General features: G+C 41.7%; 1 protein-coding gene across 2 annotated transcripts in view; it reads right to left on the reverse strand.

The window, feature by feature from the left end:
* LOC115114440 (cadherin-6-like) overlaps positions 1-16194 on the reverse strand; it is a 40035-nt gene that overhangs the window by 15604 nt on the left and 8237 nt on the right. Inside the window, exons 2-5 of one of the 2 annotated variants that reach the window (XM_065013440.1) lie at positions 12571-12634; positions 9014-9364; positions 1037-1331; positions 710-829 (exon numbers count right to left, since the gene is read on the reverse strand). In XM_065013440.1, coding sequence (XP_064869512.1) covers positions 710-829; positions 1037-1331; positions 9014-9247 — 649 coding nt within the window. In that variant the 5' untranslated portion in view covers positions 9248-9364; positions 12571-12634. The remainder of the gene's footprint in view (positions 1-709; positions 830-1036; positions 1332-9013; positions 9365-12570; positions 12635-16194) is intronic. The other variant, XM_029642672.2, reaches the window with a different exon arrangement.

Consider the following 16194-nt stretch of genomic DNA (forward strand, 5'->3'; position numbering starts at 1 on the left):
CTTGCCAAAACTATAGTTTGTTAAGAAGAAATTTGTGGAGTGGTTGAAAAATGTGTTTTAATGACTCCAACCTAAGTGGATGTAAACTTCTGACTTCAACCAAATTATTTTTATGAGACAGTGAAAATGGCAACGGACCCAACATCCATCCTATACAATAATGTCTGGCCTGGCCTGGTCTGGTTTGGTCTGGCCTGGTTTGGTTTGGTCTGGCTTGGCCTGGTCTGGTTTGGCTTGTTTGAATGGGTTCTATAATCTATGATATGATTGTTTTCAGATTAACCCTTAGAAACATCTATTTTTTCCAACGTTCGTAGGATTTCATGTCCTCTGGTGTGACGGAGACATCATCGTCCATGCCACATCAGGGATGAACCATATCGCTGTTAAGCCACACAATAATCTGCCGGTTGGAGGCTTTTTTGTTTCCATTTCCTTTTTGTTTAAACACAGAACCAGCAACGGGAGACGTTCCAGAGTGCACATTAGAAATGATTCAATGTTTCAGTCTACTTTGGAAAATGCACAGGGGGCTGAGAGAATAGTAATTGCTCTGGAAGTCTGACTCTGAACATTACATTGCATTACAGTCTCTCTCTTCATTGTAATAATAATTGCTTTGAGGGATTAAACAGCATTGCTGCTGTTTCAGACAGACAGACAGGCATCACACAGAAAGACATAAAGGCAGGCAGGCAGACAGACGGACCTGTATCGGGTTCCACTGAGAAGTACGGGTGCCCCTGGCTGATGCTGTATCGTAGTTTAGCGCTGTTCCCGTACATGCTGTCATCTGCGTCCATGGCTGTTACCTGGGTGACTGAAGTACCTGAGAATGGAAGATAAAAAAGGCTTTGTTAATCGCTGAGGATGAATACGAACTCACATCCACATGATCAAAACCATGGTATTTTACACTTGAATAAGTTCCCATTGACCTTGAAACCGTGCTGATCTTTTATCATCAAAGGGAGTTCAATTGAAGGGTCATGACGTTGAAATGTCGAAAGTCAAATTAAAGTTAAAGAGCACATACCCATATTGGACCTCTCTGGTACACTGACAGTGTAAAGCTCCTTAGTGAATATTGGCTCGTTGTCATTGATGTCATGGAGTTTAACAATAAACTCTGTCTCCGGCTCCAGTTTTATGCCTGTGTTCTTGTTGACCACGGTGGCTCGGAGGGTATAGAAGGCCTTATCCTCTCTATCCAGTCTCTTATTGGCATGGAGGTCGCCATTGTTTTCATCAATGGTAAATATGTCTCCAGCCCCGTCCCCACTTAGAATGTATTTCAGGGTTCCATCCCCCCTGTCCATATCAGATTGGAGCTGCCATAAAAAAACAAAAGAATAGTCAACATATTTGTCTCCTGTGAGAAATGGGGCCTTCAGAGAGATGACAGCAAGGCAAATACTGGATGTATACTGCACTATACAATATATACAAAAATATGTGGACATCCCTTCAAATGAGTGGATTCGGAAATTTCAGCCACACCAGTTGCTAACAGGCGTATAAAATCGAGCACACAGAAATGCAATCTCCATAGACAAACATTGGCAGTATAACGGCCTTACTGAAGATCTCATTGACCTTCAACATGGCACCGTCATAGGATTCCACAAGTCAATTTGTAAACTTTCTTCCCTGCTAGTGTTGCCCCGGTCAACTGTAAGTGGTTATTGTGAATTGGAAACTTCTAGGAGCAACAACAGCTCAGCCTCGAAGTGGTAGGCCACACAAGCTCACAGAACGGGACAGCCGAGTGCTGAAGCGCGTAACGCATAAAAATTGTCTGTCCTTGGTTACAACACTCACTACCAAGTTTCAAACTGCCTCTGGAAGCAACGTCAGCACGAGAACTGTTTTTTGGGAGATTAATGAAATGAGTTTCCATGCCCGAGCAACCGTACACCACCCTAAGATCACCATGCGCAATGCCAACTGTCGGCTGGAGTGGTGTAAAGCTCGCAGCCATTGGACTCTGGAGCAATGGAAACGCATTCTCTGGAATGATGAATCACGCTTAACCATCTCACAGTCGGATGGACAAATCTGGGTTTGGCAGATGCCAGGAGAACGCTACCTCCCCGAATGCATAGTGCCAACTATAAAGTTTGGTGGAGGAGGACTATTGGTTGGGGGCTGTTTTTCCTTGTTAGGGCTAGGCCCCTTAGTTCCAGTGAAGGGAAATATTAATGCTACAGCATACAATGACATTCTAGACGATTCTGTGTTTCCAACTTCATGGCAACAGTTTGAGGAAATCGTTTTCCTAGGCAAGTCAGTTAAGAACATATTCTTATTTTCAATGACGGCCTAGGAACGGTGGGTTAACTGCCTTGTTCAGGGGCAGAACGCCAGATTTTTACCTTGTCAGCTCGGGGATTCAATCTTGCAACCTTACGGTTAACTAGTCCAACGCTCTAACCACCTGCTTTACATTGCACTATGAGGAGCCTGCCTGTTACGCGAATGCGGTAAGAAGCCAAGGTAAGTTGCTAGCTAGCATTAAACTTATCTTATAAAAAACAATCAATCAATCATAATCACTAGTTAACTACACATGGTTGATGATATTATTAGTTTATCTAGCGTGTCCTGCGTTGCATATAATCGATGCGGTGCACATTCACGAAAAAGGACTGTCGTTGCTCCAACATGTACCTAACCATAAACATCAATGCCTTTCTTAAAATCAATACACAAGTATATATTTTTAAACCTGCATATTTAGTTAATATTGCCTGCTAACATGAATTTATTTTAACTAGGTAAATTGTGTCACTTCTCTTGCAACAGAGTCAGGGTATATGCAGCAGTTTGGGCCACCTGGCTCGTTGGGAACAGTGTGAAGATTATTTCTTCCTAACAAAGACAGCCAACTTCGCCAAACGGGGGATGATTTAACAAAAGCGCATTTGCGAAAAATGCACAATCGTTGCACGACTGTACCTAACCACAAACGTCAATGCATTTCTTAAAATCAATACACAGAAGTATATATTTTTAAACCTGCATATTTAGCTAAAAGAAATCCAGGTTAGCAGGCAATATTAACAAGGTGAAATTGTGTCACTTGTGTCTTGCGTTCATTGCACGCAGAGTCAGGGTATACACAACAGTTTGTGCCGCCTGGCTCGTTGCGAACTAATTTGCCAGAATGTTACGTAATTATGACATAACATTGAAGGTTGTACAATGTAACAGCAATATTTAGACTTAGGGATTCCACCCGATAAAATATGGAATGGTTCCGTATTTCACTGAAAGAATAAACGTTTTGTTTTCGAAATGATAGTTTCCGAAATCGACCATATTAATGAACAAAGGCTCGTATTTCTGTGTGTTATAATGTTATAATTAAGTCTATGATTTGATAGAGCAGTCTGACAGAGTGACGGTAGGAAGCAGCAGGCTCCTAAGCATTCATTCAAACAGCACTGAGCTGTTTATGACTTCAAGCGTATCAACTCCCGAGATTAGGCTGGTGTAACCAATGTGAAATGGCTAGCTAGTTAGCGGGGTGCGCACTAATAGTGTTTTAAACATCACTCACTCTGAGACTTGGAGTAGTTATTCTCCTTGCTCTGCATGGGCCGTGGCTTTTGTGGAGCGATGGGTAACGATGCGTCGAGGGTGGCTATTGTCTATGTTTTCCTGGTTCGAGCCCAGGTAGGGGCGAGGAGAGGGACGGAAGCTATACTGTTACACTGGCAATACTAAAGTGCCTATAAGAACATCCAATAGTCAAAGGTATATGAAATACAAATGGTATAGAGAGAAATAGTCCTATAATTCCTTTAATAACTACAACCTAAAACTTCTTACCTGGGAATATTGAAGACTCATGTTAAAAGGAATCACCAGCTTTCATATGTTCTCATGTTCTGAGCAAGGAACTTAAACGTTAGCTTTTTTACATGGCACATATTGCACTTTTACTTTCTTCTCCAACACTTTGTTTTTGCATTATTTAAACCAAATTGAACATGTTTCATTATTTATTTGAGGCTAAATAGATTTGATTGATGTATTATATTAAGTTAAAATAAGTGTTCATTCAGTATTGTTGTAATTGTCATTATTACAATTTTTATTTTTTATTTTTTATTATGATTGTATTTTTTTAATCGGCCGATTATTCGGTATCGGCTTTTTTTGGGCCTCCAATAATCGGTATCGGCGTTGGAAAAACTTAATCGGTCGTTTAATCGGCCGACCTCTCATTGAAACGCCGTATGCAGGCCAGGCCTAATCGCTCAACTTCAGTGTCCGACCTCACTAAAACTCTTGTGGCTGAATGGAAGCAAATCCCTGCAGCAATGTTCCAACATCTAGTGGAAAGCCTTCCAAGAAGAGTGGAGGCAGTTATAGCAGCAGAGGGGGGACCAACTCCATATTAATGCCCATGATTTTGGAATCAGATGTTCAACGAGCAGTTGTCCATATACTTTTGGTCATGTAGTGTATCTACGATACAATAACTGTGTTCAACAGTCCATTTAGGGATTGGACTAGTATTCCAATGGGGAAATTCCTTATGGGCAATTCCTCATTTACGCAATTGTACTGAGACCCATTGAATTCAAAGTTTAACCAACCATACAACTAACTATATGCAAAAGGTCTACTTTTAACAATTTACACAAACAATTTTACAAAAACACATTTACTGGATGAACTGTGCAGATGCAAAAGTTTGGGTACAGAATGTAGGTAAAATCTCCGTCCTGTTTTATGTCCACGTTTTCCAAAAACTGTGAAATATCTGCTCTGAATTAAGATTCAAGATGTCTGCAGAAAGAATGGTGTCAGCTATGACATGACACATTTACTTTGACAACATGCCTTTTGGTTATTGAACTACAGTAAGTGAAGTGGATTTACACCCGGTAACGGAATTTCATCATGGGTCCCTGATCTGTACTACACAGAAATGCATAATTATAGATATTAATGTAATTCTCTTCATGGTGATGTATCCTAAATAGGTAGTCAAAGGTATAAATATGCAATATCCTACTTTGCATATTTGGGTATTATTCTACACACTGGCTATTATTTTAGTGAGCTCTGCCCCCAAACAAGACCAAATGTGGTTGGTCCGGAACGGATCAAATTTGAACCAATCATAGATGTCTATGTTTCAGAAATTTGGACATCAAAGCACAGCACAGTAGAGCTCAGTAGAGTACAACACAGAACAGTAGAAGAGGAGAGTTCATTACAGTACAGTGGAGTAGAGTACACTTCAGTATAGTACAGTAGAGCACATGTGAGTACTGTAGAGCAGAGTAATGCAGAGTAGAGTTCAGTACCATACAGTAGAGTACAGTATAATACAGTACATTATAGTGTACTCAACTCTAGTGTGCTCTACTGTGCACTGTACTGAACTCTACTCTACTCTACTGTACTGAACTATACTCTACTTTTCTTTACTGCACTGTACTCTACTGTGCTATACCGCACTGTGCTGTCCAAACCTGTGAACCCAACTGTAGTTTGTGACTACTATGATTTCCCATTTCCCAAATCAATTGCAGAAATTCCGTTACCAATTTTGAGACAACATTTATATTTTTTAAATACTTAATAATTAATACACAAACTTTATATGAGTAAAAACACTGGAACTAATCGATAGGTCTACCTTTACTTGTTACTTCTGTGTACTTTTAATAGCTTCCTCCTTATGAGGGAGAGTGTGGGTGTTTGGTAACAGAATATCAAGGCACAAGGCAATGTTTCTTCAACTTACAGAAGGCAGAGAAATGTATCCAAAATGAAAAGTGTTGATATTAGTTGGTAATTAGTTGCTAATCCCACATTTTTTAGATGGAAATGGTTGAAAAATATATAAATGCACCTATTAAAAAAAAAAAATACTCTTAGCTTACATTTTACCTCCAAGTTGACATGCTCATGAACATCACATATTGGTGCTCATGGGTCCTTTTACATGGAAATGACCTTATCTAATTTAACTGAGAGGAATGAAAATGGAATTGACCCCTGCTAGCAAAACATCGGAGTTACAGTTTGCATTAGATGGGCTGTGAGGTAGAGTGTGAGTGACAGGTACAGTTGAAGTCGGAAGTCGGGAGTCATTAAAACTCATTTTTCAACCACTCTATAAATTGCTTGTTAACAAACTATAGTTTTGGCAAGTCGGTTAGACATGTACTTTGTGCATGACACAAGTATTTTTCCAACAATTGTTTACAGACAGATTATTTCACTTAAAATTCACTGTATCACAATTCCAGTGGGTCAGAAGTTTACATACACTAAGTTGACTGTGCCTTTAAACAGCTTGGAAAATTCTGGAAAATGATGTCATGGCCTTGGAAGCTTCTGATAGCCTAATTGACAACATTTGAGTCAATTGGAGGTGTACCTGTTGATATATTTCAAGGCCTACCTTCAAACTCACTGCCTCTTTGCTTGACATCATGGGAAAATCAAAAGAAATCAGCCAAGACCTCAGAATTTTTTTTGTAGACCTCCACATGTCTGGTTCATCCTTGGGACCAATTTCCAAATGCCTGAAGGTACCACGTTCATCTGTACAAACAATAGTACGCAAGTATAAACACCATGGGACCACGCAGCCATCATATCACTCAGGAAGGAGATGCGTTCTGTCTCCTAGAGATGAACATAGTTTGGTGCGAAAAGTGCAAATCAATCCCAGAACAACAGCGAAGGACCTTGTGAAGATGCTGGAGGAAACAGGTACAAAAGTATCTATATCCACAGTAAAACGAGTCCTATATCGACAAAACCTGAAAGGCCGCTCAGCAAGGAAGAAGATTGCTCCAAAACCACCATAAAAAAGCCAGACTACGGTTTGTAATTGCACACGGGGATGAAGATCATACTTTTTGGAGAAATGTCCTCTGGTCTGATGAAACAAAAATGGAACTGTTTGGCCATAATGACCATCGTTTTGTTTGGAGGAAAAAAGGGGAGGCTTGTAAGCCGAGGTGCACCATCCCAACCGTGAAGCACGGGGGTGGCAGCATCATGTTGTGGGAGTGATTTGCTGCAGGAGGGACTGGTGCACTTCACAAAATAGATGGCATCACGAGGGAGGAAAATAATGTGGATATTTTGAAGCAACATCTCAAGACATCAGTCAGGAAGTTAAAGCTTGGTCGCAAATGGGTCTTCCAAATGGACAATGACCGCAAGCATACTTCCAAAGTTGTGGCAAAATGACTTAAGGACAACAAAGTCAAGGTATTGGCGTGGCTATCACAAAGCCCTGACCTCAATCCCATAGAAAATTTGTGGGCAGAACTGAAAAAGTGTGTGCCAGCAAGGAGGCCTACAAACCTGACTCAGTTACACCAGCTCTGTCAGGAGGAATGGGCCAAAGTTCACCCAGCTTGTGGAAGGCTACCCGAAACGTTTGACCCAAGTTAAACAATTTAAAGGTAATGCTAACAAATACTAATTGAGTGTATGTAAACTTATGACCCACTGGGAATGTGATAAAGTTTACTAGGATTAAATGTCAGGAATTGTAAAAAAAAACTTTAAAAAAAATGAGTTTAAATGTATTTGACTTTAGTGTATGTAAACATCTGACTTCAACTGTAGGGGAGGTGACGGGAAGGGTACTGATGGTCTCTGAGTGGTAAGTGACTCATTCCGTCTTTCCATAATATGGTCTTGCTTTGCTGACAACGCCTTGATTTGTAAATGGAGTAAAAAATCATACCACATGGTTTGTAAAGGTTATGGTATTTAGTACAACATACCAATGAATCTGTCAAACAGTATATCTACCTCTCCAAGTAGTTTTGTCTATATAGATACACTGCTACAAACAGAGATCCACTGAATGAATCAATTAACATCAGAGTGCACTCTCAATGCCCTCTGATCACTGTCATTGAGAACACACAGTAAGCCCTTTCTAGTTAAATGTCAAAGAACAAGACAGTCTCAGAACATACACACGTGAATGAAACGGGAGTTCACAATGATCTAGGGAAAGAAAGGAGACAGTCTTTGAAAAAGAAGAAAGCCAAGATGGTACAAAGCTTTGACATGATCAACAATTAATGATTGTATCCTCCCACAGATGTCTCAATCATCTAAATCCAACATGTAACACATAATACCTGCAATTCCCCTTTCAGCACATATGTTCCTGCCTCATCTCATCTCTTATTCCCATGCCTCTAAGTAGCCATTATGCAACTCTGAGCAATGGGCATAGAATTGGGTTTTTATCCTCTACCATGCTCAGTGTGTCCCATCTTCACGACAGCAGACTTATATGCATTTCAACAGGGCTGTCGGTGGTAAACAATGTCCACCTAAACATCTATAACACACAACAAGGCTGTTCAGTCCCACCAGAGAGGACAGAACAGTGAAAAGCACATGTGACAGATAACATCTCATTATATGCATGGCAACACAGAGGCAGGCTTGGTGGAGAAAAAAAGAGGGACCTGACAAGGTGAATTATTTTCTACAAGGCATATGGAAATAATCCACTGCACAGCGCTGCTCCGCTCCCCAGGGCTCGACAGAGTAACCTCATGCAAGACTGATGGTGGTGGCTCCAGAATGCCATTCTCTCCCTCTGCCTCTACCCCCCCCACTCCCAACCCTCTCTCTTTGCCCTTTTTCTCTCAATCTTTGATTATCTCCCTGCTTCTCTGTGAAGCCGGGTCTCGCTGTGAGAGCCTGTAGAGTTACAGGGTACTACAGGGTACAGGGCCTCAGTAGCTTCAGTAGCTCTCCTCTCTCCAGCCTCTAAAACATGCAATGTATGCTGTTGTGTTACATCAGAAAACCCCAATCCTGGTGGGGGGATATGATGTGGTCCCACTAGCCAGTGACATTGACATTTGATGCTCTGGGAGATTTCTCAATATTTATATTGTCATTGTGTCAAGGCCAGAATTCAACAATAGCAGAGTGGGGTTTTCCCCACACTGCTCTTTCAGAAGTGCACATCTGCAATAAGACAAAAAGGATATACCTTGCCAATGTACTGCTTGTCACTCCCAGTGTACTCCTCCTGTAGAAAGAACTGGTTCCACATCCATCCTCGTTTGAAACGCTTCAGTAGCTTCTCTCCCTTTCCTCCATCTCTGTCCTCCTCCTTCTCTCCTTCCATCTCTCCCATCTCCACCACAATCCTTCTGGTAATGGACATGTTATCCACGTAGAGGGACAGGGATGCCCATAGCATGACCAGCAAGCAAGTCCTCATAGTGGAACTGTGGTGTTTGCACAAAAAGCCAAGCCTCTATCTGCCCTGATATTTACCTCCTATAAGGGAGCTGGGCTTCACCCTCATTGTCCTATTCCTTGATGGCTGTGTTGGAACCTGTCAGGGGGAAGAGGAGGAACGATTAGAGGGACACATTTCCATCTTTTTTGAAAAGTAATGTGTATCATGATCTGAATACAGATAAAACAAACAATACACAAAAACAGACAGACAATTGAATAATGACATGCTATCAACCTTAATGTATCTTCATTTAGATAAAAGGAAGAAGAAGAAAAATGTTGGTGTTCAATTAGCCTTTAACTAAAAAAAGGCTAAAAAGGATTTGCACTTAAAACACCAATCAATCGATCAATAGTTCAAATCCACATGAACTGCTCTATTTTAGAGAGCACAAAACTTACAGAGCAATTTGCTCACTTACGGCAATACCCCTTTCCCCATCTAGAATACTCTCTGTCTCTTACAATATACAGTACATTGGTGTTATACAGCCTAATCACATGCCATGCATGTCCTGACCAGATGATGTATAAACCAGACGCAGACAGAAGCATCAGGCCACCATGTCATTTCCAGCAATCACCAGCTTCCCTGCTTCACACAACAAGCCATGCCTCGGCCCCTTTACTACTTATCAAGGAAATTGCCAATGTGATTGCAGTGGAAAGGGGAGGGGTAGTGCACATGTATTTTCTGCATTTCTCTCCCCCCTCTACAATTTGCGATTTACAGCATCTGTGCTGACATTAAGTGCATGTGTATCTACTCATCAGCATAGAAAGCTAAGGGTCAATACGGCTTCACTGATGGTGAGAGGGACGGATACAGGGGCCATGAATCAGTTAAAAGACATAATTACGATGGGCGAATTGACTCCTGCAATCACGCCGTTGTTTTTCTACTGCTGCCATCTGACCTCTCAACATGTCCTCCATTAGGGCCATTATGCCTGCTTTATGAAATGGACTAATTGAATAAGGTAACAGATACCAAAGTATATTGATTTGCTGTCAGAATCAGTCAGGTTAAAAGGAACACAGGGGGCTGGGGGCTCTTTGCCTCTTCTATATTTTCAGTTGAGGGGACTAATCCCTGTGTATATCAGTGTGGAAGTGAGGCTTCCCTAGAAGGCAGCAGAGCAGAATGGGGGCTAGCCTAGTGAAACACATTAGTCAAGGCCCCAGCCTAGCCGGGAGCCATTTCCCTCAGCTCTGTGACCTGTTAAATCCCCTGACAGAGTCTTGCTGGGGGAAGTCACCTGGATCTAGAGTGGTTTTGTTACATACTATGTCAGAGAACACAGACAGCTTCCCATCCATTCCCACTACAAAATGTTTGCTAATTTATTCACAGGTCCTGCTGAGAGACTGGGGTTCATGTAGTGCAGACTGAATACCAGCATGTGTGAGATGAATAGGGCTGTTGCGGTGACCGTATTACCGCCACACCGGCAGGCACGAGTCATGAAGGCAGTCAAATTCCACGTGACCGTTTAGTTACAGTAACTAGGCTTCTCCAAGCTCTGATGCTGCTCATGATCATTAATAGCCTACCAAACTTACTAACTGCCGGGAACTCAGCACTCTATTGTCCCTCTAATTACTCTGACATCAATGCAAACGTAATCAAAACAGTCAAACACTTCATGAGAGCCCATGAGCTCATGTTGCACAACATTTCTATAGGCTATGCAATTGCGTGACAAAACAGAGTGATGGCCTCTACTAAAAAGAGGAGGGTCCCATCAGCTTTCTGTAGGCTAGGCCTACTATATTTATTTCACAACTTTCCTAATATTAAGCACATTGCTTATCTTTACAACAGGAGTATAGCCTACCTTGCTGGAATGAAAATGAATCATGGGAAAAGCATCCTCCATTGGCTATTTAAGTGCATAGGTGTATTTTTCCCGCTACCCCTGTTTTGAAAGTGGCCAAATAACATCTTAAAATGAAGCACATTAATCTGCTTTACCTGGGGGTGTAGAGCCTAACTGGCATACATACGCAGCGTGTGAGTTTCAAGTTTGGGGAAGATAATTTTCACCATAAAAATGCCTAAAAAAAGCATTAAATGCATAATCACATTTGCGGTCACTTTTGATAATGGTGTTTTCCCACTAACGGAACATTCCCGCTTATGCCATGTGCGCATTGCTGCGCTTAGAATGTGAATAAAAAGCCTAATATTTTATCAACATTTTAAATCCTGATCTGTTGTGTCAGCAACATTGTGTAAAACATATATTTTTTTATGCTTGTGGTTAATTATTAATTTGGGATCTAGTGCATCCCACAACTATCCCAGACTATATTTGAAATATTTATTTCTCGCACAGAATAGAATAGGTTGACCTTTGTACTATAGGCTGTCAGGTTGGCTGGTTGGCTGTCATTGTAAATAAATAAGAATTTGAAGAAAATACTACAGGTGACAGTAGTTTGACATAGGCTAGTGCTTTTGTTGTTCCTTAGGCCTACTCATCTTGTTGGCTGACGAAAAGTAAATGTGGACAGTTCTTCCAACATCTTCAATATGCACACGGAATTGGATAAGGACGTGCGCAGTTGCGTCCCCGATGTGTCTGTCTTCACTTGTAGACTGTGAGAAAGACCTGAGTGTTTCGGAGTGCACTGCATGGATTTTTTTAGGGTTCATTACAGCCACAAAGGGGATGAAATTCGAGGCATTATCAAGTGCTTGTCAAATTGTGAATGAGAGATTAATGATGTGTGTACAGCCTGCGCAAAAAAAAAACAAAGCAGAGCTCAGGCCTTTCAAGCGCCTTTTTTCCAATCATCATTAGAGTCGCATCATGCAGACTTGTACACAAATCAAAACATATAGCCCAACGTTTGTAGAACAACTTAAAGTTAGTACCTATTTCTTTGTTAACCGCTCAACACAGAAGAGCGCACTTATTTATAGTATATTGAGCTTTGTTCAATTGTATTCTTCATACTATAAAATAATGTCACGGAATTCCAAGCAAATCTTGTATGCTAAATGAACTAGTGTAGCGCACAGCCATTTGGCATAGCCACCCCAGGATCTAACATAAAGACAACTCAGGAGTATGCTGTTCTGTTCTGAAATACACACAATTTTCTTCATATCATGCTTGTTTGGACCTGTCTAAAATAAATAATGGATTTATTGTGAAGGTGTAGGCTATATTACATGGACTTATTAGACTTTTTAAAATGTAGATGTTCCAAAAGTCTGCATCAGTGGCTTGTAGGCTATGTGTGGATGCCAGGAGATGCTAATTGTGTTTGTTTTAATTAATGGTAAATTACCGTGAGACCGACAGTTATTTGCTTGACAATCACCTGCTGACGAAACTTCGTGACCACCACAGCCCTAGAGATGAACGAACAAGGCAATGGTTAAGATTCACTGGAGCCTACCTCTGTACATTAAAATAACACGTTGAAACCATCCAATGGCTGCTAAATAATTCAACATTAAGCTGGATAATCATTCTGTACTCTGAATTTGAATTTGATACATACAATATCGATCCAAATGCAGCCTATATACTGTACATTACCATGAAGATTTTTGTTAAATCCATAATGCAAAAAAAAAAAAATCTATCTTCCATTTTGGACAACAAGCCATCTCATGACATTACAACACAAACCAATTTACTAGACCATCTAGCATGACCTTCAGGTGACACGACACTCATTCTCTCACTCTGCTGCCTTTAAAGCCTTGCATTTGGCAGAGGGAGGGCTGTACTTTAAGGCGTCAGCATGCTACGGCTAGCGGCTAGCCAAACCTAATTAGTGCTTTCATACTGCCTTAATAGACCTTCGCTGAAAAGAACTGGGGAAAAATCAGCCCTAACCCTAACCCTATGATAACTCAATAAATCGGTCATTCATTTTGACGTTTTTGTCGAGGGTGTTTGGTGCAGTATTTCTAAATGACTAAATGTGCATGAAAACGAGTCGTCTCTCGTTGAATGACAACAAAGACTTTACTGAAGAATCCCTACTGTTGACCAATCACTGACGAAGCGGGGTAGACTTCGGGATACCAACTTCGGCTTACCTTAAGAAACATGTTTGTGTGCCCGAACAACCGAAAAAACCCTTACCGAAGTCCAAAACAAACAAAAACTTCACAAAATGTCATCATAATATATGCACAAACTCTTCCAAACTGTTTCAGCTGGGAAGCAAAGGGACGTCTTTAGGGTGTTGAAGAGTAGTGGGGGCCTCCCTGCAGACAGCCTCAGCCTTAGCCTCAGCGGGCCTGATGAGTCCCATAGGAGCAATTAGAGGTGAAGAAAGGAGAATGTCAGCCCTGGGCTGCTTCCGTGTGAGGAGGGAGAGAGAGAAGGCGGTCGACAGGTACAAGACCTGCTACAACAACAGGGCAGAGCAGCCTCATAAAGGCACCTAATGCCTGCCTGTGTCACAGACACATACACGCTGTCTTCAGACTTCTAATGAATAAGGCATGGAGGTGGAACTATCACCTGTTGACTTTAACTTTGGAACAGTTTTAGTATGGTTCCATGTACTGTATTACAAAAATGTATGTGTTTGGTATATTAAAGCAGCAGAGGCTGATATAAAATAATAAACTCAGCATTTTGCATTTATAAGAACACTACAAGTACCCCAGTGCATGTTTTTTCTGTATCTATACTACAGTTTTCAACTCTCTCCCCAAAAAGGGCAAGTCTGGAAGGTAAATTGCGTTTAAGTGGTGAATGTTAGGAGGGGGCCTGCTATCAGGTTGCCACCACCCAGAGCGATAGGCAGCCAAACAGTTGACTGTCATTCTCCAGAGACCAATGGGCCGTCGATACCTATTGATCTGTCTGTTTAGGAGGGGGGGCTTCAAGATGCCATAGTATCTATCACCTTGCTTGGCTCTGTTTGCAACACTCTTTGACTTGTATGCTCTAGGTGATAAAGATCTCATTTCAAGTAACATCAGTTCTTTCTTTGTTTTGTACCATTGAAAACAAAACAATGTGTGAAATCAACTGATGAATGATAATTTGACATAACTTATTCAATCTGTACGATCTTACAAAACAATGACTTGAAAACATGCATACTACATTTGCATTGACCAGTCTGATTTGAGCTTGTACAACCATTATAGTGCCAATTCTTTGAGTAGAAAAGACTGTCACACAACATGAATGGTAATCCCTCTCCTCTTCTCCTCTCCTCTCCTCCTCTCCTCTCCTCTCCTCCTCTCCTCTCCTCTCCTCTCCTCTCCTCTCCTCTCATCTCCTCTCCTCTCCTCTCCTCTCCCTTCAATTACAAGGGTCCCAGTCCCCCCCCTCCACTCCAGCTATAATCTCCCCAGCAACATTTGTGCACTAATCTTAACAGGAAGAGATAATAGATGTTGAGTCCCCTGAATGGGACTGACATGTGCACCAACACAATTACTGTCAGGGAGCGTCGCTGGCGCGCTCATACCAGATGGGACCTCTTAATTACGTAACTGGAAGAGGGGCATAATGTGATTTGGAGGCAATGTACGTTACGTTGTGCCACATCCGATTCAGTATCTATCTGTCCTGTATTGCCCTGTTTCCAGAATTGTCGTCAAATGGCTGGACGCATGTCAGTTCCATACCTACAGAAGCTCTTCTGACGTGATTGCATTTTGAGTATAAATAAATTCCGCAAACTTGAAAGATGTCAGCGAACAGTTTTCCAGATTAATACGTGTGTGTGTGTTTGTGCTATTTAGAACCCCCAAGCTGTTTTGGATCCTCAATGATCCATGCCTGGTTCATTCCTTTAGGTGTTGGATACTAAAGAAGATGACAACCCATTAAACTGTGTGGGTCTTTCATTTATGGCGTCTTTGTCAATGGGGCTGCCTGTGTAAGCCAGTGTCTCATAGCGTGTTTGTATTGTGGGTGGTTGATTGGGATTCCTCCTTGGAGGAGGAGAAAGCGTGAGAACGGCAGCTTTATGGTCTGCTTGTTCAAAGACCTAGCAGGAGTGTTCAGGTCAGAGCTTTCTCTCCACCGTTGTGTCCAAGCACTGGAATGTGGCTGCCTCACTATTACAATGCAAATGTGCCAGTGTCTGATGGAGCTACTCTTTATGTGTGAGAGTGAAAGAGAGAGAGAGGGGGGGGGGGGGGCAATTAGTCATTAGCCTACATCCCACATATGACAGCGGCTGTAGGGCAGAATTGATTGTATTTCTCTCCCTTTTTAGCCATAATGCAGTTCAGGATCTGACCAGCTTGTCTAGTCATTAGTCTATACCTGGCCTTGTTCTATGGTCTTCTTGCACCTCAGATAATTAACCATAAAGGAATCATGACACTGATTCATCCGTGAACAGCACACTTCTCCAACGAAGGTGAGCATTTGCCCACTGACGTCGGTTGATGCCGAACTGCAGACAGGCAAAGACCCTGGTGAGGATGACAGGCACGTTGATTATCTTCCCAGTTTGTACATAAATTCTTCGGTTGTGCAAACCCACAGTTTCATCAGCTGTCCGGGTGACTGGTCTCAGACGATCCCTCAGGTGAAGAAGCCAGATGTGGAGGTCCTGGGCTGGCGTGGTTAGGCTGGTTGGACATACTGCCAAATTCTCTAAAATGATGTTGGAGGCGGCATACGGTAGACAAATGAACATGCAATTCTCTGGAAACAGCTCTGGTGGACATTCCTGCAGTCAGCATGCCAATTGCACGCTCCCTCAAAACTTGAGACATTTGTGGCATTGTGTTGTGTTTCAGAACTGCACATTTTTTTGTTGTCTTTTATTGCCCCCAGCACAAGGTGCACCAGTGTACTGATCATGCTGTTAACTTCTTCGAGATAGGGGGCGCTCTTTAAATTTTTGGATAAAAAACGTTCCCGTTTTAAAAAAGATATTTTGTCACGAAAAGATGCCTGACTATGCATGTAATTGACA

The sequence above is a fragment of the Oncorhynchus nerka genome, linkage group LG9b, assembly GCF_034236695.1.
Source record: "Oncorhynchus nerka isolate Pitt River linkage group LG9b, Oner_Uvic_2.0, whole genome shotgun sequence".
Taxonomy (NCBI): domain Eukaryota; kingdom Metazoa; phylum Chordata; class Actinopteri; order Salmoniformes; family Salmonidae; genus Oncorhynchus; species Oncorhynchus nerka.